Raw genomic sequence first — 25,951 nt, 5'->3', positions numbered from 1 at the left:
CTGTTTGCCTTTTATATTCTGGGCAATTTTTATACGTTGCAGAATGATCGCCATTACAATTAATGCAAACTTTAGGAGTATCTTTAGGACAATGGATGGATTCGGGGTGACAAGCACAGATGGCGCAGCGAGCTGAACTTTTACAATTTTTAGTAATGTGACCAAATCTACAACAATTGTAGCATTGAGTCACGGGAAAAACGTAGGTTCGACGGGACGGGAGCAATAGAAGAGAGTAACATATTCTGGGAGCGAGGTTCTTTCGAAGGTGACTTGTATTGTTGTAGAGGGTTTATAGGATGCTGTGTCCTCAGAAGATATTGTTTTTCTTGACATACGATGTACTTTAATTATTTTAATATTTTTGTTATTTTTGATATTTTCGAGAATAGTTGCCTCATCGATATTAACGTCTATATCTCTAACAATACCTACCCGAGTGACACAGTGGGTAGGTACATAGGCATGAAGGTTTTCTTTTTTAAGTACATCGTTGTCAAGAAAAGCATTCGCAGATGTACTGGAATTATATAGGACGCAAATCCTGTTGCGACCCAAATTTTCCACCCTGATGATATTTTGGACTTTGTTGTTATATAGAATACGTCCAACAGCTAGAGGGTGTAGTCTGCCTATATTATGGTCATTTGATTCAATAAAAATTTTAAAAGATCCGAATGAATTTATTGGATATTTGTATACCGGTTTTTCTTTCTGGGGGTTATTTTGTTGGTCGTAGGGAACGGAAGGGATGCATGGCTTATCTATTTGCGTTTGTTCAGAGGGAGGGTTATCCAGACCCATCCGAGGAAGGTCTGAGGCGGGATCATCTTCATTCACCTTTTTAAAGGTGGGTAATTGTTACTAAAATTATTTTAAAATACGTATGTAGATATATTTAGTTATATTTAAAAAATAAAAATGAATTAGTTTTACTAAAAACAAATAAAATTGAATGTAAACAGCACTATATAGTAATAAAATATCCGACTCACCACAGGTAGATTAGGTATAAACAAGTTGAACAAACGTAAACAAAATTTTTATTTTTATGTAGGTAATTGTTACGCAATAATCTTGTTATTATTGCAAACAAAATTTGAAACGCGACTATACTCTTTCAAAGTTATAACAAGACTCAATATATGTTTTGTTGAATGAAAAATAATTTTGTTAAATGTTTGACATTTACTATTTTAAATTTTCACAGAATACTTCAATTTATGGTTCAAAATGATGATTATAGGTCTGATTCATCTATAATCATTATTTTGAACCACAAATTACAGATTTCTGTAGAAATTTAACTTAGTAAATGTCAGATTAAATTTTATTTGTTTATTTATTTATTTTTTTTTTAATATATCTTTATAAATTATAGCTCATGTGTTATTCTGAAGTATGAGGTATATTGCTGTACAGTTTCATTAAAAACCATTCACTAGTTTTAGCGCGAAAGCGTAACAAACAAACATATTTATTTTCGTAAATATAATGTATAGAGATAGAGTTAAATGACTATTCATCATAGATAAAATAATAGTAGAGATCATATATGTAATACTAAAGCTATATGGGCAGTTGGTACGGGAAAGAATGTCCAAACTTTACGGTGCCGACAATATTTGTTTTCTCTCTCGTTCGAGACATTTTATGTATACTACGCATGCTTGATCTATACTGCGCATGCGCAGAACTGACAAATGCGATCGGAAGAGTGAGAGAACGATACACTATCTGTTTCACTTAGTCCGAACGCCTTCCACTTATAGGAACTGCCCATATAGCTTTAGTATTACATATATGGTAGAGATGAACTATACAGTATTAAAATGTTAAGAAACCAATGAAACCAAAGCCGTTTTATGCGGTATGGTGCGGTAGAAAACGAAGTAAGAATGTATGGTAGCGAAAGCATGACGTATTATTTTGTACAGCGAAGTACTCAGAGTAATTATACCATGTATATATGAAATATACATAGTATTATAAGTTTAGTCCAAAGTTTGTAACGCCTAAAAATATTGATGCTACAAAAAAAAATTGGTATAGGTGTTCATAAAATCACCTAATTAATCCATTTCCGGTTGTCCGTCTGTGGTCACGATTACTCAAAAACGAAAAGAGATATCAAGCTGATGAGAATTTTTATAGCGTGCTTAGGACGTAAAAAGTGAGATCAAGTTCGTAAATGAGCAACATGGGTCAATTGGGTCATGGGTCCGTAGTACCCATCTTGTAAACCGTTAGAGATAGAATAAAAGTTTAAATGTAAAAAATGTTCCTTACAAAAAAATAAACAACTTTTGTTTGAAAAATTTTTTTGTAAACATCACTGTTTACCCACGAGGGCGTTAATTAGGTACAAATTTTATAGTATGTATTAATATCAAAGTGAATATCTTTTGTTATTTACATGACGTCAAAAAAAAAAATAAACGATTGCGCATCAACACTTGCGCATTATATGAGAATATCAGTTAAATATGTCAGATATGTATGTATGTGAAATGTGACAAAGTTATCAACACTGCCTATACATGGTATTTCAACAATTAACTCAGTCAATTGTTTGTTTTCACTTGTTTTAGATTAAATTATTTAGTACAATTAAAAATATAAATTTTGTGAGTGAACTGTTAAGGAATAATTGAAGAAATTGAGGGATATCTTTTAAAAAATAATAAAATTTAAAAACAATTTTTTTATATATTTTTATTTTTCTTGAAAAACAATGATTTTATTTAATGCATGAGCGTTGAGCAAACGGCGACCTTTTTTAGATAAATAAAAATATTTTTCTTCAAAGTGTAGTGAACAAATCACACTACTTTTTGTTGGTATCCAACTATCGGCGTTCATAGTTTTTGCAACCCACACACGTTTTTTCCGCAGATCACGTGGAAATCTACACACAAAAAAAATTTATTTTTATTTATTAGATACTACCACATTATTTAAATTGTTATGCCCATGATAAAATTTACAATTATCATATTACTTATGCTATATGAAAACGATAATGATTAAATTATCTCTAGTTAACATTTTTATTAAATTTATTGTGAATTCGTATTAATTATATTTAACATACAAGTTAAACAGATTTTTCATGACATAATTTCGACAAATATAAACATATTATTATGAAATGAAAAACTTTTACATTTTACAAAACAACTAAAAAGCCTAAAAAATAACTTGATTCTCTATCCCGTAAAATATAACTTTATTTTCTTATAATAAATCTTATATCAAAGTTATCAGTAATAAAAATTTTAAGAAATAAACATGAAAATAATAAAACAAAATTTTAAAAAAATTCGATAATCCGTACCTGTTAAACTGACATATAATGACAGTTTATTATATATTAACAAATATTGTGGGTACAAAAATGGTAAAAATATTTTTGTACTTACTTTTGATAAATTACACCATCAATTTTATTTTTCGAGTTTACACCCTAAATATTACAAGATTTCACACTGCCCGAAACCATTTTATAACAAAAAATTACAATTTTAAATACGAAATATGTAAATTTACTTGAGATCTTCACTGGCCAGTGGTCGATTGAATACTAATATTCAGTGACAATATTCATCGTCTTTAGTCGTCTTCACGGAAACATATACTCGTTGCTTATGTTCCATATATTCGTTGTGTGCGTAGTCATGGTAGGGATAATAAAATCGATGCCAGCGCTTTAAGTGAAAAATTTTGGAGATAAAGTGGGCTGTTATGACTAATTTGCAATTATTTACATGTTAATGATATAGAAACTGTCAAATTAAAATGATTGAAAAACACTAATTAATTAAACTTAATGCATTAAAAATTGTGAAAATAAGAAATCAAATTGTACAAATATTATTTTTCAAATGTTAATTATCGTAATTATTTATTTAAATTTGTGAAACAAGAATATTAAATTTTAAATGTAAATTTTCAATGCAATCCACACAATTATATATGCATCCATTAATTCTATAATTAAAGTAGTGTATCGTTGTCATGGAAACGAAATTCACGCTCGGAGCGAATACTATTACAATGTCTTTGCTATTCATACATCATACATGTCCTAATATGTGTCATAGCATGTATAAGATGCGCTTTCGGCAACCAAGTTCATACTGTCGCGAGGCGATCTAGCCCAATGTCGGTAGCTGAGCTGTAATGGTGAATTCACATAACATAATAAAGCAATAGGCAACGAACGACACGCGACTTACAAACAAATGAATTCTATCAAATTATGATTTGAGCAATACATTTTATGACCCTTAATCATAATTTCATTCTTTTCTGTTTCGCACTATCATATACCTTGTATGTAAATACTGTTTCATGAAGGAACAAAAATGTTATTCTCTATTATGTGCATTTAGTTTTACGTTTTGTTTGTGCCATGGCCTTTATTACATTCATTTTAAGGAATGTAAGTTAGGCTTTATGATTTTGATTTTTTGAGTTATTCAGTTGTTGACATTTAAACGTCACAACGTGTCGTGTTTTTAAATTTCATAACATGATTTCAAAGCATATTGAATATTTTTTAATAAAACAATATAAAAAGTTGAATTGACCCAAGGTCTTTTTGTCATGCTAAAAATGGGTTGTATTGCATGAAAAGACTAAAAACTAGGCTTTAAGGAATAAAAGTTAATTATGCACATATTTTAATAATTGAGTACTTGTGTATGTGTAAATTATTGTATATAGAATGTCTTCTCGAAAATCATTTTTCTTTGGTTTATTAATTGCAAGTATTATTTGGGCAATTTGTTTATACATTTATATGAATGCATTGCAACCGTATGAGACACCAACATTTTCACCGTCAATTGAACAATCGTTGAACAATCAAAAAAAATCAAAATATCAAAAAAAGTTTAAGTATAATAATAATAATGAATTGAATTTCATCAATGAGAAAATTGATCGAAAATCAATGTATAAAAAATACATAAATAGTGATAAATTAGTTAATCAATTACAAGCGGTTAATTTTAATATATCTAATAGTATCGACCAAGATTGTAAGTAATTTCCTTTATTATTATATTATACACATGTTTTATTTTAATCGATAGGCCCAAATATCTTCTAAAATACTTACACTGCAAAAAAATGTTTTGTACAAAGATTATTCAAATTAAAGTCGGACATTATATTCTAGCGCTCCATTTGATTTGCGTCTTCTGGATCCTTTATAATAGTTTACTAAGAATCAGATCCTTAATAGTAGGAGATAGAATAACACTTTAAATTAGAAATTTGGACCTCAAAATAATTTGAGTCTTGGGACATGGATCCAATATGGGGCTGAATCTAGCAGACAATTCTTGAAAAAGTATTTATAGATCTTGCTCCCTCGCATATCTGAATTTGAATTACTGAATTTGGAGAATTCAGATTTTTTTTTGGAGATTTAATTAATTAGCTAATTAATAATAATTTTAATCTAGCTAAATATTTATATTGTGGGTCCTGAAGGGGATATATTTTAATAAAATGCAATATTTTTTTGGTATTTTGTAGCTCAACTATCTCAACTGGGAATGGTTAAAACGGAGGAAGATAAACGAAAACGTGATGATGGTTATAAAAATTATGCGTATAATACGTTAATTAGTGAAACAATTGGTTATTCTCGACAAATACCTGATACAAGGAATCAATTGTAAGTTAGAAAAGGATTTGTTGAATTATTTCACCATCATATGCTTTTTTATTTATTTATTGGAAATTTCACTTTGGGGATTTCTTTTTGAACGATTTTTTATAATGACGAATTCTATTAAGAATGTATGAGCGTCAAGGCAATTTTAAATAAAGAGCTTGACTTTTTTATATGAAATTCGACTAAGTCTAAATCAATTCTGAAATTTTTTTTTAGAAGGAGTTGCCCGATTATATAAATAAATAAATTATTTCAAAAATAGGCATATATAACACTGGTTTTATGGTAAAACGGTAGATGGATGATATGTTTTCTAAATCTAAAATTGCCTTGGTGCTCGATGACTAGCTCAGTCTTTTATACATACAATTTTTAATTAACAAAATTTTCTCGAACTTTCGATTTCATTGTAAACTAAAAAAAATGTTTAAATAATTGGCGTAAAATTTTTTGGCTTCGTGGAGCCTTTCTTTCATAGTGTGTCGCATTTAAGATGAAGACACTCTTATATTTTCGTTATTCATAGGAATATAGATTTGAAAAAAAAAACTGTTATACAAGATGATGGATTACATTTTTTAAGATAGGTACTTAACCGAAATATGAACATTATAAACTTAGCCTACTACAAATTGATAAACAGGGTTGATTCTTGATATTTTACCAATTTTAAAATGCCAATTTTAAAATATAATTTTTTTGCTAATGCAAACAAATGAAAAAGTGTTCATTTGTAAGCCGTTAGAAGTAAAACAGAAGATTTTTATTCCTTATAAAAAAATTAATAATTTTTATTTGAAGCATTCTTCAGGTTAACTTCAACTAGTGGTTTGGTGAAACAATCTAGAAAAGCAGAAAAAAATTCTAGAAAATACTTGCGAAAATTTTTGAAAATATTTTCTAGAATTTTTTGCTCATTCAAACAAATGAAAAAAATATCTTGTGAACCGTTAGAGATAAAACAAAAGTTTAATTATACAAATTATTGCTTATAAAAAAATAAACAACTTTTGTTTGAAATATTTTTTTCTAAACATCCCTTTTTACCCGTGAAGCAGTCTCCAAAATACTTTCAAAAATTTCGAAAATTTTGCAAGTATTTTCTAGTAAACCACCAGTTGAAGTTAATCTGAGAAAAATCAACTTTTTTTTTTTTAGTTTTGGAGAAAATGGACATCAAAGTTTTTTCCTAAGCAAAAAAACAATTCAAATAAAAGTAGTTAATTTTTTTATAAGGAATAAAAATCTCAAAAGGAATAACTTCTTCATTTAAACTTTTGTTCTCTCTCTAACGGTTTACAAGATGGATACTTCTTCATTTGATTGAATGAGCAAATTCCATTTTAAAATTGGCATATCTCAATACTTCAACTAGAACTTTTAATTGAATTATTTTTTTATTTGAAACATCTTTTTTTTGTAATTTGTAAAAAACTGATTAAAACCTCAAACTAACCCCCAAATAAGAAGTTAGGTACACCTCTGAGAAGTCGAGGAAAATTTCAAAGATGCATTGATTTTTCTCTTTTATTTATTTAGTTTAATTGTACCATATGCTGATTTTCAGGATAAAATTCGCATTTTTAATTTTTTGCATTATTTGGTTCAATGAGTCTACCAAATTGCATTACGGTACTTAAAATTCAAAAGCATATCTTATGTTTGCCACTCACCATTTGTATCGTAAAATAAATTGATCTCTTTTACAGATGTCGAGAAAAAAAATATCCAGAAAAATTACCATCGACAAGTGTAATTATTTGTTTTTATAACGAACATTTAGTAACGTTATTGCGTACAATTCATTCGATATTAGATCGTACTCCGAAACAGTTACTACACGAAATTATCTTGATAGATGATTATTCCGATATGATAACGTTACATTCGGATGTAGAACGTTATATTAGTCAAAATATGGAAGACAAAGTTAAATTATTTAAGACTGATCGGCGTGAAGGTTTGATTCGAGCACGTATCTTTGGTGCAGATAAAGCTACAGGCGAGGTATATGTCTATGAAAATACATTCGCGGACAAAAAATTGGATCTCCGGATTTTCCCGTAAAAACACTCAAAAATTGATATCACACAATGGTCGTGTTGGTAAAGCTAAAAAAATTTTTCTCAAAACTGTAACATTACAAAAACCCAAAATTGTTAAATGTTTTGGTTATTTTAGGAATTATCAAAGTAGTCTCATGATGTTAGTTGAAATTTCATATGATTTACTGCCTCACTTATGCCAATTTTTAATTTTCTACCATTAGAATAGAAATTTTCAAATTTGAAGCAAAAAAAGAGGGTGATTTCGGAAAAATAACGGCCGTAAAATTACTGATCGATTTATGTCTATAACTTTTTTTATCTTTCATAATTTTTTGAAAAATGTACATCAGTTTACAATTTTCCGTGTTTTTGGTAATAAGTTTAACATTCTTAAGGATGTATGAGCATGACAACAATGTTTGATTTAAAGGCTCAAAATTTGTTTGTAGGTAGTCTTTTACTCAAAGAACATGTGGTTAAAATTTCAGCTTAGGTAACCGTGCAAATTTTTAAGTAAAAAGTCATTAAAAATCGATATAAAATACATTGGCTCTTATGGAGGAATCTCAAAAAACGACATATTTTGGAAGTTTTTGATAATTTTCACTTGGAATGAATGAAAACAAATTAAAAAAAAACTTTTTAATAGAAAGTAAACATATTAGCAATGAATTAGAAAAGAAAAAAAACTAAGTGTCACCGTCCATATAAGGGATGTAAGAGCAGGGTAGATTAAGGGTTGAAATTATTTTTATCTTATTTTCAACTTTGATGATGAATTTTGTTATAACTTCATGAATGTAGACGAAAAATAAATTTTTCTATATGTGTCTTGGTTTTCGAAATATCGAAAGCTAAATAATTAAACAAAATTTCAATTTTCGATATTTTGAAAATTAAGCCAGGTATCGAAAAATTTTATTATTACTTTTCGTCTTATATCGTCAAGTAATAATATAAATTTATCATCAAAATTGAAAATATCTATTTTTAAATTTGTGCCCCCACTACCATGCTCATACATCCTTAACAACTGTGTATATTAGGGAAAAAATACTAAGTTGTTAAGCAAAAAATTTGTATATTTTGATTGAATAAATACGAGGCATTCATACTCATTTTTGGTTTCTGCCATCTAGTTATAAAAATTATAAGCAAGAAAAAAATTGTATATAGTGATGAGGGGACGAATATTCGTATTCACATTCGCGTATTTTTTAACATTCTCGTTCGCAAAAAACTTTGCGAATGTTTTTGACAAAAAATCATCATCATTTTTTATCACTAATATGTACTTTACTCATATTTTTAGATTACTTTTAAATTTGAATGTTGGACAGATGCAATTATAACTCAAATAAAACAAGTGAAATCAAACAATTGATTGAGTTAGTTGTTGAAATACCATTCATAGACACTTTTGATTACTCATATACCTATGCATGTCACACATTACACATATACCTCGTCACAATTTTTCAAACTTTTGTTCATTTTCAATGAGTTAAATAAATTTATACAAAGTCGGACCCATTAAAATAACTTCCTATACTGGGAAGTTAATAATATTGTGTTTGTATAATTAAAAACACGGAAACGAAAGTGATCGGATAGTCGGCTTTATCTACTAGTCGAAACATCACTAAAAATGAAAATAATTAAATGTGAGTGTCAAAAAATAAATAAAACCGTCAAATTAAGAAAACCCCGCAAGATTTATGTCAGGTTAAAATACAGCATGGCCAGGGCATCAAGTTGAACTCTACTATGAAAATCCGATGCGCTTGAGTTACTACACTTGTCGATTTTTTTTTTTTTTGCATTTACAAAAATTTTTAATGAGATTGTGTCACCTCCAAATCGTCAGTCCAAGGTATAGGAGCTTCGTTGGGATCCAATTAACGTCCCCTATAAAAATCTGACGCTCTTCAATTACTTTTTTTATCTCCCATTTTTAAACCTTCCACACGGCCACCCCCACCGCAATAATTGTCAGATTAATATCTTTCCGTTAGCAGAGATACGTGGGATACAGCTTCAATATCTGTCGCGCTCGAGCTATTCCGTGTATCTGTTTTTCTTGCATTTTCTAAGGCCTGTAAATTTTCTTCCCACTGGTAAATTGAAAAACTTTATAGAGCCTTTTTTTATGATCCTCTAATCTACAAAAAGTTACTACACATTTAGTAACGTGAGCTCTCTTTAATAACTTAATATAATAACTTGGAACTGACCTATTTTTTCTCTAAAATGCATAGTTTTCGAGTAAATTGCAAAAAATAGCAGCTCCCATTTTAATGATTTTTCTTAAAAGTTTTCATTTTATACATTGTTTAAAATCAGAAACCTTAGAGAGGTTCAAATAATCTGGAGAGGGGTAAGGCAAGAAACCGACTGTTAAATCAACGCCCAGCCCAAATCGCTAATGATAGAAGTTTGAAATTTAGAGAGGACTTTGATTTTATTCTGTAGGTGTCATTTAAGGATTTTTCGAAATTTATCTCCTAAAAGGGCGAAATAAGATATGAAAGTTTGTATGAAAATATATATATAAACCGTCATTTTTGAGTTCACTACTTAACCGATTTTAAAAATTCTATATAATACTACATTATCAGCAAGTAACATGAGTTGTAATTTATTTTGAAAAAGTTAGTTTAAAAGTTGCAAGTAGTTTAAAAGTTGCACATATATTGTTTAATAATGTAAATAACTATCAGTTATCAATGTTATATCTTCAATTCTCTTACCTTCATTTTTGTTCACAAATTAATGGATTTTAACTTTTAGTGCGAATCCATAATTTTTTTCAAAATAAAGTACGCGCCATGTCACTTGCTGATAATTTAGCATTCTATAGATGAAAGAATTTTTAAAATCGATTACGTACTGAACTCAAAAATGACGTTTTGTATATATTTTCATTCAAAATTTCATCCCTTAGGATATGATATAAAATCAATATCCTTTCGAAATTTTAAACTTCTATCAAAAGCGATTTATTCTGGACTTCGATATGCCAATCGCGACATTGCCTATTTCACCTCAAAATTATTTCCCTCCTCTGAAATGTTTCTAATTTTAAATAATATACAAAAAGAATCATTTTGAAGAAAAAATCATCAAAATAGAAGATGCTATTGAGAACTTCCGAAACAACAATCATTGGTGCGACTATCTCTTTTTTCAGCGAATTTGAAAATTTTTATTCTATGTGGTGGTAAATTGAGTGATTGTCCGCGAATGTGATATACTTATTTAGTTGGGTAAATCTACCGAATTTTGAAAACAAATTCGGTAAATTTTGGGAGAAGGCTAATTTTTTTTTAAAATAAGTTTCTTTCGATGTTAAAAACACAGAAGAGGTTCCACAACGATCCTCACGACCATCTGCAGATCTTTTTTTTAATAAAAAAAGAGCTGTTTGTTTTGATTTGCTGCAGCAACCTTGCATGCTATCGAACCGTGAACATAGCAAAATAGCCTTAAAATCTCCACCAAACCGTTGTAATCTCATTTTTTTAACTTTTTCTGATAACTTTTAGAAAAATGAGTTGAAATTCTGGAAAAAGATGTAACTTTCATAAAAAACTGTGGTAAAATTTAGCTCGATACATAACCTCAATTTTCTCAAAATTTTCCTGAAAAATTTCAACAGCTCGAACTGCACTTCAGCCAAATCATCGGATTTTAACTTTTTAATTGCAGGTTTCTTCATGTACTTTCCTTTCGGATGAGTTGATACATTATAAAACAAAAATGCAAAAAACTGGAAAAAATTCAGATTTGCATCATTACAAATAAAAATTTCTAATTTTTTCAATTGTTGTACCTTTTAATGATGCAAATCTGATTTTTTCGAGATTTTTGCAATTTTGTTTTGTAATGTTTCGGCTCATAATCAGGTTTAAAAAAAAAAAAAAAAATCGTTCGCACTATCCAAAACATAAAAAACCTGCAATTTTACAGTTAAAATCCGGTGATTTCCTTGAACTGTACGAGCTATTAAAATTTTTCAGAAAAATTCGGTTTTCTCAAAATTGAGAATATGTATCGGGCTAAAATATACAACATTTTTTTATGATCATAAGTTCAATCATTTTTTCCCAGAATTTCAACTCAATTCTTTCATTTTTCGAAAAGTTTTCAGAAAAGTTGAAAATATGAGGTAACTGCGGTTTTATTCAGATTTTGAGGTTTTTTTTAATGTTCAGGGTTTAGTAGCAGGCAAGGTCGATGCAAAAATTCTTAATAAACAATTCTTTTTTTATTCAATCCGACCAACAGAAGAAGAGATATTCAAAAAGACGTCACCAAAGAAAAGTAGAGATAAATTATCCCAAAACCGCCTGCAGGCAAAAGGTCGTGCGGATCGTTGTCTAACCGGAAAACTCCTTTTCTCTGTTTTTTACAACGAAAGAAACCTATTAAAACAAAAATTAGCCTTCTCGAAAAATTCATCGAATTTATTATCAAAATCCGGTAGATTTAACCAACTATATTTGATTTTATAAATGTAGAAGTTTTGCTCACAAAATTTTAGGTGATTGTGTTTTTAGACAGCCATGTTGAAGTGAACAAAGATTGGCTGGAACCATTATTAGAACGTATTGCCTATTCGAGCACAATAATTGCAGTGCCTGTAATTGATATTATAAATTGTGATACATTCGCGTATACCTCCAGCCCGTTAGTACGCGGTGGATTTAATTGGGGCTTACATTATAAATGGGATAATTTACCAAAAGGAACATTAGATAAAGATGAAGATTTTATAAAGCCAATAAAATCACCAACGATGGCTGGTGGATTATTTGCTATTAATCGTGAATACTTTTATAAACTAGGTGCGTACGATCGTGGCATGGATATTTGGGGTGGTGAAAATATCGAAATATCTTTTCGGGTAAGTTTTTGAACTTGAATTACTTTAGTGGCGATATGAACAAGTTTATTTGAATCAATATACACAAAGTAAAAAGTTATCTATCTAGTGATATAAAAAAGAACTATATATATAGCTCGTTGTATTCGGAACGATGATTAGAAGCTTTTTTAGCAGATAAAAAATTCAAAAGTTATAAACAATTAAAGATGACAAAAAAGGGTACTAAGTTCTACGACAATATTTCATAAAATGTTAATATTTAAGAAATTTGTTTAAAAAATTTTTTTAATTTTCGTAAAAATCAATTTTAAGAAATTTTTCAAAATTTTTTTTTTTAATTTTCTTAAAAATCTATTTTAAGAGATTTTTTTTAAAATAGGTTGAAAATTCTAATAATCCATTGAAATCTCTACTCTCGGAACTATTTCCATTATTTATAATTTTAATTTACCGTTGAAAAAAGATATTTCGCTTAGAGAAGAAAAGAGCGTCATATTTAGATTGTTGTAATAGCAAAGAGACAAAAATGACGCCACACTAAATAATTTGTTAAGGTATTAAATTTTAATTAAAAAATTTGAAAAAATTATGGTGTATTCTAAACACTTTAAAAAATTTATTACCGTTGGAAATTTATCTTAAAGTTAATTTTTCAACAAGTCAGACAATTTTTAATTAACAAAATTTTATCGAATTTTTGTTTTCATTGTACCCTAAAACAAGTGCAAAAACAATTGATTGAGTTAATTGTTGAAATACCATGCATTGACAGTGTTGATTACGAAATAATTTTGTCAGTTTTTTACGTCATGTAGCTAAAGAAAGATAGCCACGCATACATAACTGATATTAACATATAATACATATAATTTTCGCCCTCGCGTGTAAACAGTGATGTTTACGAAAAAATGTTTCAAACAACAGTTGTTTATTTTTTTATAAGAAATTTTTTTACATTTAAACTTTTGTTCTATCTCTAACGGTAAACCATTGTAAACCTTGACCCACCTTGTAAAGAAAGTGGGTCATACGTATTTGATCTAAGTTGCTTATTTAGGAACTCAACCTCACTTTTACATCCAAAGGCCGCTATAAAAATTTTGGCGTGATATCTTTTTCCGTTTTTGAGTTATCGTGCTTACGGACAGACAGTCGGGCATACGAACAGACAACCGGAAATGGATTAATTTGCTGATTTTATGAACACCAATACCAAAATTTTCTTCGTAGCATCAATATTTTTAAGCGTTACAAACTTGGGACTAAACATAGTCTGCCTTGACATATATTTCTTTATTGAAAATTCCCTCTTTAAGAATCCCTTTTTTTAATTTCTTAAATATTAATACTTTCTGAATCTCGGTCCAAAAAAAAAAATTCACAAAATGGCGTCGAAATGAAAAAAAAAAAGTATTTTTATCCCCTTTTTTATGATTTTTTTTTTTTTTTAAATTCAAGTTGTAGAAGATGAAGAGATTTTTTTATAAGGAAGATTCCCATCAAATTTTAAAGAAATCGGTTGTTTAGAACTTGAGATATCATGTCACCTCCAAAAATGTAGTTTCAAGAAAAACGTGTTTTCAGTTTGAAAGAAGTAGAACTTGAGATAGCATATCACCTCCAAAAATGTATTTTCAAGAGAAACGTCTTTTAAATTTGAAAGACAATTCCGGCAGTGCTACTCGGATAATGATATAACTCACTTTGAATTAATCGGCGATCCCAGATTCATACTATGGGTCTTCTTCTACTTCTTATGCAATGACCGAGCTGTTTTGCCTTCATTTGAAGCAGCAGAAGCTCGTAGTATAGAGCATCAATTCGAATTTCGTTAACAGAAAAACCGCTGTATCTCCGAAAATAATTCGAATTACGAAAAATCCGTTTAAGGATATATTCTTAATAATCTAACCTTTAAAAATATGCACACAAAAAAGTAGAATTTTTAAATTTCTAGACCAGAATATTGTCTTAATAATTTTTATTTTGTAGAATCATTGTTTAGTATTAACCCGATCATCTTAGTCAAAATAAGTGGTCAACTTTGGAATCTAACAGAATAAGCTGAATTTTTGTGTGAACATTTATTTTGATACTACAAATATTATCTCAAAAGTCACATATGAACACGAAGCGCATCCGGACCGTTTTTGAAGTAGAGAGCGCAGAAGATGGAGCGCTCAGCTATACGTACCTAAGTGCAGGGTCAATATTTATCAATAGAAGGTATTAAATAATTATTTAAGTAGTATTTAATCGGTAATTTAGTGAAAAAACCGTATAATAGACCGGATCAATCGTGAATCTCAGTCTATTAAGCGGTTTTTTCCTTAATTATTCGTTAAATACTACTTAAATAATTATTTAACACCTTATATTTATAAGTAGTGACCCAGCTGATGTACGTTAAACTGAGCGCACCATCTTCTGCGCCCTCTATTTAAAAAACGGTTCAACGTACAAAAAAAAGTTTCAGGCAAAATTTGTAGGAAATTTTATTCTTTACAACTTTTATAATAAATGTTGTACGATTGAAGGCAGAAGAAACGAGATTAACACAAAAAACTGATTTTCGCGATCTTTGACCTTGAGTATATAAAGACTTTTGAGGCAGCATTTGTACTATCAAAATAAAGATTTGTACAAAAATTCAGATTCCGAGGTGAAACACTAAGATAATTGGAGTATATTGTTGATTTGATTGCAGGTGTGGATGTGTGGTGGATCTTTAGAAATTATACCATGTTCGCGTGTTGGTCATGTATTTAGACGAAGAAGACCGTATGGAAATCCAAATGGTGTAGATACCATGCTACACAATTCACTTAGAGTCGCCTTTGTTTGGTTAGATCAATATAAGGTATGCCTTTTTAAATCTTACGCCTTCCAATATTCCTATTACACATGTGTGACTGGATCCGCCCCCTAAATTTCTTTTGAAATGAAGCTATAGTTTTTGTACTGATGATAAAATTTTCAAATGTTAATCGACCTTACCTACTACTAGCCCAGATTAATAAGACAATAAAACAGCCGATCTGCTTAAAAAATCAAGGTGAAATTCTTTCACCGGCATTATCTTTATTTGGATGCAAGAAAAGACTTATGAAAAGTCAATTGCAAAATCATGTGCAAGATATTCAAGGTCTAAGGTCCTGAAAATAGGTTTCTTTCAAATATCTCGTAAACTATTAAGCTTATGGCAGTTTTGGCTATTATAAAATTTCTACGTGAGTTGATTTTACATAAAAAAAGTTTTATATAAAACCTCCGTGGAAGAAATAGTTTTCAAAATATTTGGCTCAATAAGCTTAAAGTTTCATTAAAAATGAAGTACGATTTATTTGCGGGGTACATTAAAATCTAGACCGGATCGAATCTTCCCAATAATGGGTCGCGACTGTTGAAGTCGCTATGTAAACTGCACTGGTTTTTTCTTTTCTGTTTTTATTTAACGCAGTCGGATTTTTTTTTTTTATTTTACACTATGTAGTTAGGATGTTTAAAGATACCATGACCCTCACTTCCCATAGTTGGTCGACTTCCATTTCCAGCCTAATTAAAATTAGATGTTCACTTACCGTATTGTTTTTTAAAGTATAACGTAGGTCGCAATATTGATTCTGTACCAGTTGACAATGTAACACCCTATTGTACAACACTACTTAGTCTAGGCGCTGAGTGGGTTTCGTATGCATTTACGCTGAATCCGAATTTTCAACTTGCTTGCAATCGCTCAGAGTGGGGGGAAATTTTTTACAAATAAATTCATTGTTTATACGGTTATAGCTGCTAAACTATTGACAAATATTTCTGTTTTTTATTTTTTTTATTTTCTTATTTTTCGATATCGGGTCGTTTGTCGAAAACTTGGATGTAACATTAACTTTATATTGCAAACAACATATCAAAAAAAATATACCTGATTTGATACAACGTTCACTCCCTTTTCATGTTTAATTTGATTGAATCAAAATTGATTTATACATTTGCGTTCGGTCGCAATAACAACTCGAGTTTTAACAGAGATATTTAAAAAAATAAAAAAGATTCATAAACTAGAAAAAAAATTTGAAATTTTCTCTTTTATGTAATTATGTGGGATTTTCTTTCTCTAAGGGCTCGCTTTCGACTTAGAAACAAATAGCGGGCCGGAAAAATGGTAAAACTTAGTACTAACAATCGTACTAGCTTCGTTTCTATTGCATAAAACGTATTTTTATGTGTAGAACATTAAAATATAGACTCATAACTTTAAAATGAGTAACTTAAAGTACAAAAAGCGCTGCACGCCGACCTTATCCAAAATCATTTTTGTTTAAAATTTAACCATTTCTCCGGTTCTATTGGTCGTGTCAAGACGAATAAAAAGAATTTATTTGTTTATAAAAAATTTCCCCTTACTCTGCGTGAGGAGCAAGTTGGAAATTCGGATTCAGCGGGTCAAAATACGTCGAAATACATTGCTTGTTCGGTGGGACTTGTAAATGCATACGAAACCTACTCAGCGCCTACACTAACCCTTAAACATTACCTATTAAACATTTTGCATACATAAACATATACAGGGTGTCTACTAATTAAGTTAACATATGCTTGAAACTCGAAAAATAAATTGGGTGTGTGGGCACACATCTTACGCAGACATTAAACTTTATCCAGGTTTTCAAGCTCAATGAAAAACTCAGTCTACTCGGTAATTGGTAATCGATGGATGAACACTTTAAATTAGAAAGTTGTTATTGATTCAAAAAGTAACTTTTTTTTCGAAACATTTTTCCGCAAACCGTACAGTTTAGGCAAATACGGACTGAATAGTTCTACCAAAAATTGTTTTTCCGTATCAAAATTGTTATTTCGTATAATTTTTTTTAAGAAATCTAGGCAATCTTCGAAAAAAAAAATTAGAATAACTCCAGTAAAAATGGTTTATTTTTCTATAAAGATCATTTTTAATTATTTTCAATTACTGTATAAAACAATCGCTTTTCAAAAAAACTTTCTAATTTAAAGCGTTCATCTAATGTTTGTCAGTTACGAGTCAGAGTGAGGTTTTAATTGTGTATCTTTAAAACTAACATTCTTCGTTGGAAGTATTTTTCTCGATTACATTTATTTATCGAGTTTCAAGCATATGTCAACTTAAAAAAGCACCCTGTATAAATAGTCTTCAGTACAGAGGGGTGTATGATTTCGTGACAAACATTCTTAAGAAACTTCGTGAGTGGCTTAATTTCAGTGTAACATACAACGTTTTTGTTAACAAAGACTTTGGAAATTGAGGGGTTTTCAATATAGAAAACGGAATACAAGTCAATAAAACGACCTATTGAAAAATATGAACAACCAGTTGCATTTTTCTTAGCTTCGTTTTCATACCCTCGTTTTCCGACATGTTGGAGGTGGATGTCACGCCAAACTGCCCAATATTTTTGCAGGTCACTATTGTTCTCTATTATTATATTCAATTATCTTGCATTCAAGAAAAAAGCAAATGGTTGTTCATATTTTTTCAATAGGCCGTTTTTTAAAAAGCCTAAACCAAATTTTTCGTAAATAAAAACGTTGTAGGTTGCACTGAAATGAATCCACTCACGAAATTTCGTAAGAGTGTTATTCACGAAATCATACCCCCAATGTACTGTAGACTAATAGTATCCAAGACTATAATACAGAACATGGTTTTTTATAACAGGAACATTTTTTGAAAAATAATCCATCAGCTATACAAATAAACTATGGTGATGTTAGCGAACGTTTAAGTTTACGAAAACAATTAAAATGTAAATCATTTGATTGGTATTTGAAAGAAATTTATCCAGAATTAGAACTGCCAACAGATACTGAAGAACGTTTACGTCAAAAATGGTCAGCAATAGAACAGAATAAATTTCAACCATGGCATTTACGAAAACGAACATATGTGGATAAATTTCAATTACGTTTTACAAATTCAAGTTTGTGTATTGGAACAGTTAAAGATCATAAAACAAAAGGAACATTGCTCTCATTGCAACGCTGTAAAACAATTACAAAGCAAGTAAGTCTTCCTAAACTATTCCCAAAATGCTATCAATGTCAAAAGTAAAATCATTATTTTCTCGTGCTGGGGCAAATTAAGGCAAAATTTTGGTGTCCATTTTCTAAAAAATATAAAAGATGGAAGAATGAAAATTTTTAGGTAGCTTCAATTTGCGAGCCTTATGAAAAATTATTGAAAAAAATTCAAAAAAAGTTTTCTAGCAAATACTTCGAAAAATTTTCGATACCTGGTACAAATGGGGCTGAGTAGCGATACAAAGCTGCTTTTTTGGTACTTTTTTTTGCTTTCCAAACGTAATAAACTCCTCTAAGGGGTCCAAATAACACACCAAAAAAGCAGCTTTATAGCGCTTCTCGGCCTCATTTGTATCAGGTTTCGAAAATTGTTCGAAGTATTTGTTAGAAAACTTTTGGATTTTTTTCCATAATTTTTCATAAGGCTCGTAAGGTGAAGCTACCGACAAATTTTCATGCCTCCATCTTTTATATTTTTGAAAAGGGACACCAAAGTTTTGCCCTAATTTGCCCCTGCACGATAAAACAATTATATTTAAGAAAAAATTTTTGAACAAAAGTTGTTTATTTTGGTATAAGGAACATTTTTTTACCTTTAAGCTCTTTTTCTATCTCTAACGGTTTAGCATAAGTAAAACTCAAAATTTTAGCATTTCTAAAACTTTTCCAAGCATCATATCTCAAAAACTATTACGGACATACGGAACTGTAGATCAGCTTAAATTGTTTCAAATTTAGTATACTTTCAAAATGATACTGGCAACTAATGTCAAAAAGCTCACAGTTTTTGAATTGCACTGCAAAAACTGAAAAAAAATTTGAAAATTTTTCGGTTTTTCACTTATTGCGCAAGAAGCACCACTTGTCTTTTGCTTGCAAAATGTGGTTTCATACTCTCCTAAGGGGTTCAAATAATATACTAAAAAGGTACCTTTACATCGCACTTTGCGATTTTAATGTAGGATTTGACTGGCGTATATTCATAGATTGGCTGGCTGATTTTATAGACTTTAAAGATTAGAATTAAAAAATAGCGGTGAAAAGATGGTGGTGTACGAATTTTTTCCAAAGGCGTAATACTTAAGAGAAGCTTCTAAGTGATTTGCAGATCGTGTTTTTTTACGGTCGTAGAAAAATTATGAACATTGTTGTAACCGGTGCCGTTCCAGACGGTTTTATTGTTGACAAATAGTAGACAAGGGCAACCAATAATTTGAATCAGATTGTTTTGTGTTTAATTTACGATTGACTTTACCTTTAGTTTGTATTAATTGCAAATCCGGTGTATAACGACCTTTGACGATAACTTGTTTTTTGTAATCGAAAGATAGTTTTGAAAACGCATAATTTTTTTTCTATTCACACACCATCTAAACAAGTTTGGTAGTGAATACTATTCATTTTTCTCTATTTTCATGCAATGTCAAAATATCTTAAACACCTGATAATATAACCACAAACAAACTAAAACAATCAATATTCGACTCGACTCAGTATAAAAATAATAATAAGAAAAAGTAATAGTGCTTTATGTGCGTAGATCACTAATCGTTATAAATTATGGAGATCTTCTCACAATTTATTAATCAAACTTGTAGTGTAGGTGTATTTAAATCAAGAAGAAACGAAGCTACTTCGGTAAATGTCGTAGTTTGTCGTGTTGTAAAAGCGTCTGTCTTTCTATGCGTTCTTATGTGTGGCATTTTATTGTATTTATGCGAACGTACAAACGTATGCTACGTGCACACATATAAACATTTAGGCAAGAATAATTCGTGGCTTTGCCTGGAGGACTCAGCACCGCTATTGCAGAGCAATGCGAAGTTACTTAAAATTCAATGTATTCCGTATATAATTATAGATGATATCTGTTAAGATGTTGTGTTTATTGATAGTACTCGTAGATAAATAATATTAGATATCATAACAAGATTATACATATTTGTTTGAATTATGTAGGGTAGGCAGTGTCTTTCTGTCTATATGAAATACACACTACTGAATGTCAATCACATAACGCATAGTATAAAGCAGCGGTTGCCAAAGTTAAAACCAAAAAGTTCCTTTCCTAATAATACAAATTGTCCAAAAAAAAATGTATATCTTGGTGAAGCTTCAAAGAAATTTACCAACTAATCTAATTAATCTGCGAAACGGATGACAAAATTGACATCAGAAAACAAATAAACGGTCCGAAACATCGGACAAGACTTTATTATATTATAAAATTGATACATTATTCTTGTAATATTTTGATTGAAAGCAGCCAATTGTAAGAATTATTTAAAAACAAGGAAAAGCTTTAGTTTCTTAACTTCACTAATTTGGCTTAATTAAGTTTTATTTATTTCTTTATTTGATTTATTTGGTTATGTGAACAATTTGAATAATTATACGATTTTATGATGCGATTTTTGAGGTTTTATTGCACTTGAACGTAAATAGTTTACTAAAAAAAAAAAAAATAACCTGTAAGAATTAGTTTTTACTCGAAAAAATCTCTAAATTGCCTTACATAATTACCAGAAACCTTTAGTAATGTATTTTTAGAAAGAAAAATTGATCCTCCGTCATTACAATAATGCAGCTTATTTTTTACATGTTAATTACCGAAAACCATCAGTAATGAATTTATGAAAAGATGAATTGATCTTTTGTCGTTACACCCGTGTATTCTCTGTTACTGAGTTTAGAAGCCAGTAATACAGTTGTTTTTAAAGTTAACTACTAGAAATATTGAGTAGTTTGCATCTGCTTTGATATATTTGTTATTTTTAACAATGCAGTGATTTTAGGAAATTAGTAATATTCACCAAAATAAGAATTTAATTTTGCTGCCTAAAAAAATGGTTTTCCCAAGGGAGTGGGCCTTCTCCAATTTTCCTGGATATGTAGCCTATACCAATCCTAGGAACACCTTAAGGTCTAACCTTGTGTCATGTTTAATAGAAATCGTTAGAGCCATTTTTGAGAAAACCCCAAAAAAAAGGTTTTCTTTAGGGTGTGGGCCTTCTCGAATTTTCCCAGATATGTGGGTTATACCAATCCTAGGAATACCTTAAGGTCTAGCCTTGGGCTAAGTTTAATCGAAATCGTTAGTGCCGTCTTTGAGAAAACACAAAAAAAAGTTTTTCTCAAGAGTGTGGGCCTTCTCGAATTTTCCCGGATATGTGGCTTATACTAATCCTAGGAACTACTTAAGGTCTAGCCTTGTGCCTAGTTTAATCGAAATCGTTTTTGAGAAAACCCCAAAAAAAAAGTTTTTCCCAATGATGTGGGCCTTTTCGAATTTTCCCGGGTATGTGGCTTATACCAATCCTAGGAACACCTTAAGGTCTAGCCTTGTACCCAGTTTAATCGAAATCGTTAGAGCCGTTTTTGGGAAAATCCCAAAAAATCATGTTTTGGCCTAGAGGAAAGTATCCTTAAAAAAAGGCCTAGCGAAAAAATGAAAAAATCGTCTGGAATTATGAGTTTAAGAAAAATCGGTTGAAAATTAAAGGCTCCAGCTTGGTAACAGACATACCGACATACCGGCGGACGCAACATTTTTTGGAATCAGGGACCCTCAAAGCGTGTATTTCCGTTGAAACCCCAATATCGATTTTTTTTCGATCACAATAATTTATTACTAAAAATACGTTATTATAAAAACAACCAAGAAAGATAGTGTTGTTTTGTTTACGGCTAATCAATGTCTAAATTAACCTAAAAAATTCGCAAAATAAAAAAAAAACTGTTTTCTTGCGATAAAACAATTTTGACGTCCAATGCAAACAAATTAAATGAGAAAGTTATATAGTCCAATTCTTTTGGGACACTGTGTATTAATAGTAATAATACCAATAGTTTATGGAAACAATAGATGAATACACTGATAAGCGGGGAGCCCGTGACACTAAAATTACACTTACACGAATTTCAAAATTTCGCTTATCGCGCAATTATTATCTTTTTTTTTTTTAAATTGTTCATTTTGATTTCTATATTCGAAATATCTCGGTGTGATAGCTCAAAACTTCACCAAAATGTCTGTCACACCCGTAAAATATAAAAAAATTGTGGCAAAAAATATTTCTGTCGGGATAAACCCTGGCACACCTAGTCTTTATTGTACCTATCGTTAAATAGCATTGATTCATATGCGAAATTTCGAAATTCATTCAAGTGCAATTTTACTGTCACGGGCTCCAGGGCTATGCCGTGTTTAACGAATTTATTTTTTGGTTAAATATTTAAATATCAATAATTAGGTAAATCTACCGGATTTTGATAATGAATTCGGTAAATTTTGGGAGAAGGCTTTTTTTTAAATAGATTTCTTTCATTGTAAATAATACAGAATTGGAATTTTCCGGTTCTGGTACGATGCGCACGACCATCTGCACGCGGTCTTGGGGCAATTAACCTTTGCATTGTTTTCTTAACGTTTTCTTGAATATCTCTGCTTAAATTAATTTTGACGTATTTTCGTATTATGACCATGCTTCGGCATTTATTATCCTTGTCAATCTATTTTGAGACGTGATTCTCACTCTGTTAACAATTTCAGTAGTTTATTTTCAAAGGTATAACCTCAATTTTGAGAAAAACGATTTTTCTTAAAAATTTCATTAGCTCGTACAGATGATTTATCTGATCATCGGATTTTAACATTTTGTTTTAAATTACAGAATTTTTTATGTAATTTCGGAGAGTGCGAACGATTCGGTCAATATTATTTATTTGTTTAAAAACAATTACTTTTTGACAGATGAGCAACATGTGACAGCATATATTACAGGGTTGCCAGGTTTAATTCGCTAAATAACTACTATTTACAGAGCCATATTTTTTCTCGTTCTAAAATATTTCGTGTTCTCTTATGTTGTTAGAAATACCTTAACGCTATCTTTTTATATTGTCTGATTTGACCTTTTTCCTAAACTTAAAATTTTCCGTGTTTCAGATGTGGTATGAAACCGATAAGAAAGAATTTGTTGTTGGGCAAATGTTATGTTTAGAAGCAAGTGAAAATTTACCACGGGCTATGAAATGCCATGAAATGGGTGGAAATCAAGAATGGAAACATAATGGCGGTCGTGATAATGGTCCTATTTATAACATGGCGGTGGGTATGTGTTTAGGTGTAAGTGATTCAGTGCAAGAAGGTGTTATTGTTGAAATGGTGATGTGTACAAGTACGTTTAAAAATCAGTGGGATATTTTAAGAATATAATGTATTTATTATGTAGTTTTTAACAAGGTTGCCAGAAATTGCTATTTTTCCGGAATCAGGCCATTTTAATAATAGTGTAAGCGTGCTACTTTTAACAAAAAAATCGTTACAGGGCAAACTCAGCGGGAAAGAGGCGATAAAAGTGTTACAAATGTTGGGTATTTTCTTCGTAAAGACATCAAACATATAAAAAACAAGTAAACAAACAATTGACTGAGTCTGCCACAATTAATCTGTCACATTACACATACATACATGTCACACATATATATAACTGATATTCCCATATAATACATAGTATACAATTTGCGCATATTTTACGCTCTCACGCGTAAACATTGATTTTTACGATAAAATGTTTCAAACAAAAGTTGTTTATTTTTATATAAGAAACATTTTTTACATTTAAACTTTTTTCTATCTCTAACGGTTTACAAGATAGCTCCTAGAGACCCAAGACCCAATTGACCTATGTTGCTCATTTACGAACCTGACCTTACTATTTACGTCCTAAGCACGCTATAAAATTTCAGCTTGATATCTCTTTTCGTTTTTGAGTAATCGTGATGACTGACGGACAGACAGACGAATATCAGACAGACAGGCAGGCAGGCAGAATGACAATTGGAAATGGACTAATTAGGTGATTTTATGAATATATATACCAAAATTTTGTTCATAGTATCAATATTTTTAAGCGTTACAAACTTGGGACTAAACTTAGCATACCTTGGTATATTTCATATACATGGTATAAATACTAGCTAAAAGTATAACTTTGTAATGGCTCGCGAATGGTATCATATAAAATAGATATATATATTTCTGAAATAAAATTATACTTCAATTATTGACAAATATTTTTTATTTAATTATATTATATAATTTTTTGCAATTTTAATTTTATTTTTTTGTTTTTTGAATACAGTTACATATTTTAATTTTTTTATATGAATTTTGGTGTCTTTACGCAGAAAATAACCTTTGCAGAAATTGCTTATCGTTAAAAAAAACTTTTTTGAGCGACTTTAAAAATAGGTCTTTTTTACAAATTTCTCATAAAATACTAAACTTAGAAAAAAAACCAGGCTATTAGGAATTCATATAGATTCAATTGTTCCAAATTACATAACGATTGCATTTTGTTCGCGGAATAAAAAATTAAATACAAAAAAATGTTTTTTTTCGTTTTACTCGAAAATTTTGAGGATAAATTAAAAAATGATAAAAATAAAAGTTCTAGATTTTTTTACTGCCTAGAACTATTACATTAACCTTTTTTTGATAGTATTTACGCCTCAAAGCAAAAAACCGTTAGCCACTCCTTTAAACAGCCACCTCTCCTTACCGGCAAGCATTTAGCTGTTGGATTTTTACCCAAAATTAGTAACCCCTTTATCGATCCTTTCCTGCTCAGTTTGCCCTGTAACGAATTATTTTGTAAACTGAATACTTTTTCAGATCGTATGGTATATATTATTATTGGTTGAAAATAATGAAACGCTTTGGGTGCTACATTGGCCTTTTTTCCATCACAGATGTCGCTATTTGATAGCAATGTTTCTGGCAACCCTGGTTTTGAAATATGTTTGCATACATTAAAGCTATACTAGTAATGGTCATGTATAACATCGTGCCTTAATCATATTTTCTGCAGAAAATACATAAAAAGCTATATCAGATATAGGACAGTTTAAATTATTATTTGATTTAGCTAAACTTGCTTGGTTTTGAACCTAATGTTGAACTTTTGAAATCGTTTTTTGTAACTTAACTCCAAACGCGAAATTCTATTTTGCTAAAATTAGGTATGTTGACAATGATGGTGTTATGTTAAAGGAAAAAATAAATTACTGTAACAACTTCTAGTTTTTTTTCCCAAATCCTCATTATCCCCTTTTTAGTCTAGTCGACAAATTCAAATTGGTGAAATATAGAAATACTGGTCGTAAAAATACGTGTGATATCTATTACTACAATGAATAAGCCGGAAAAAAATATCGAAAGTGAGGAAACAGCACCGATTTTAATTGGAATCTTTTTATAGGTCA

The 25,951-nt window shown here is 30.0% G+C and overlaps 1 protein-coding gene across 1 annotated transcript; it reads left to right on the top strand.

The window, feature by feature from the left end:
• Positions 1-4,544: 4,544 nt before the first annotated feature.
• Positions 4,545-24,357, top strand: LOC123300076 (polypeptide N-acetylgalactosaminyltransferase 35A-like). The gene is made up of 7 exons (XM_044882549.1): positions 4,545-5,045; positions 5,548-5,689; positions 7,399-7,696; positions 12,281-12,643; positions 15,333-15,485; positions 18,321-18,665; positions 23,631-24,357. Exons 1-7 carry the CDS (start codon positions 4,730-4,732, stop codon positions 23,898-23,900), a joined length of 1,887 nt encoding a protein of 628 aa, XP_044738484.1. The 5' UTR covers positions 4,545-4,729; the 3' UTR covers positions 23,901-24,357.
• Positions 24,358-25,951: the final 1,594 nt, after the last annotated feature.

This window comes from Chrysoperla carnea, chromosome 5 (assembly GCF_905475395.1).
Source record: "Chrysoperla carnea chromosome 5, inChrCarn1.1, whole genome shotgun sequence".
Taxonomy (NCBI): domain Eukaryota; kingdom Metazoa; phylum Arthropoda; class Insecta; order Neuroptera; family Chrysopidae; genus Chrysoperla; species Chrysoperla carnea.
This window is presented reverse-complemented; position numbering and strand designations above follow the sequence as displayed.

Coding starts and splice junctions, on each gene's coding strand:
- LOC123300076 (XM_044882549.1), top strand. CDS start 4,730: ATGTCTTCTCGAAAATCATTTTTCTTTGGTTTATTAATTGCAAGTATT. Junction 5,046..5,547: donor TAATAGTATCGACCAAGATT/GTAAGTAATTTC, acceptor GGTATTTTGTAG/CTCAACTATCTCAACTGGGA. Junction 12,644..15,332: donor ATATCGAAATATCTTTTCGG/GTAAGTTTTTGA, acceptor ATTTGATTGCAG/GTGTGGATGTGTGGTGGATC.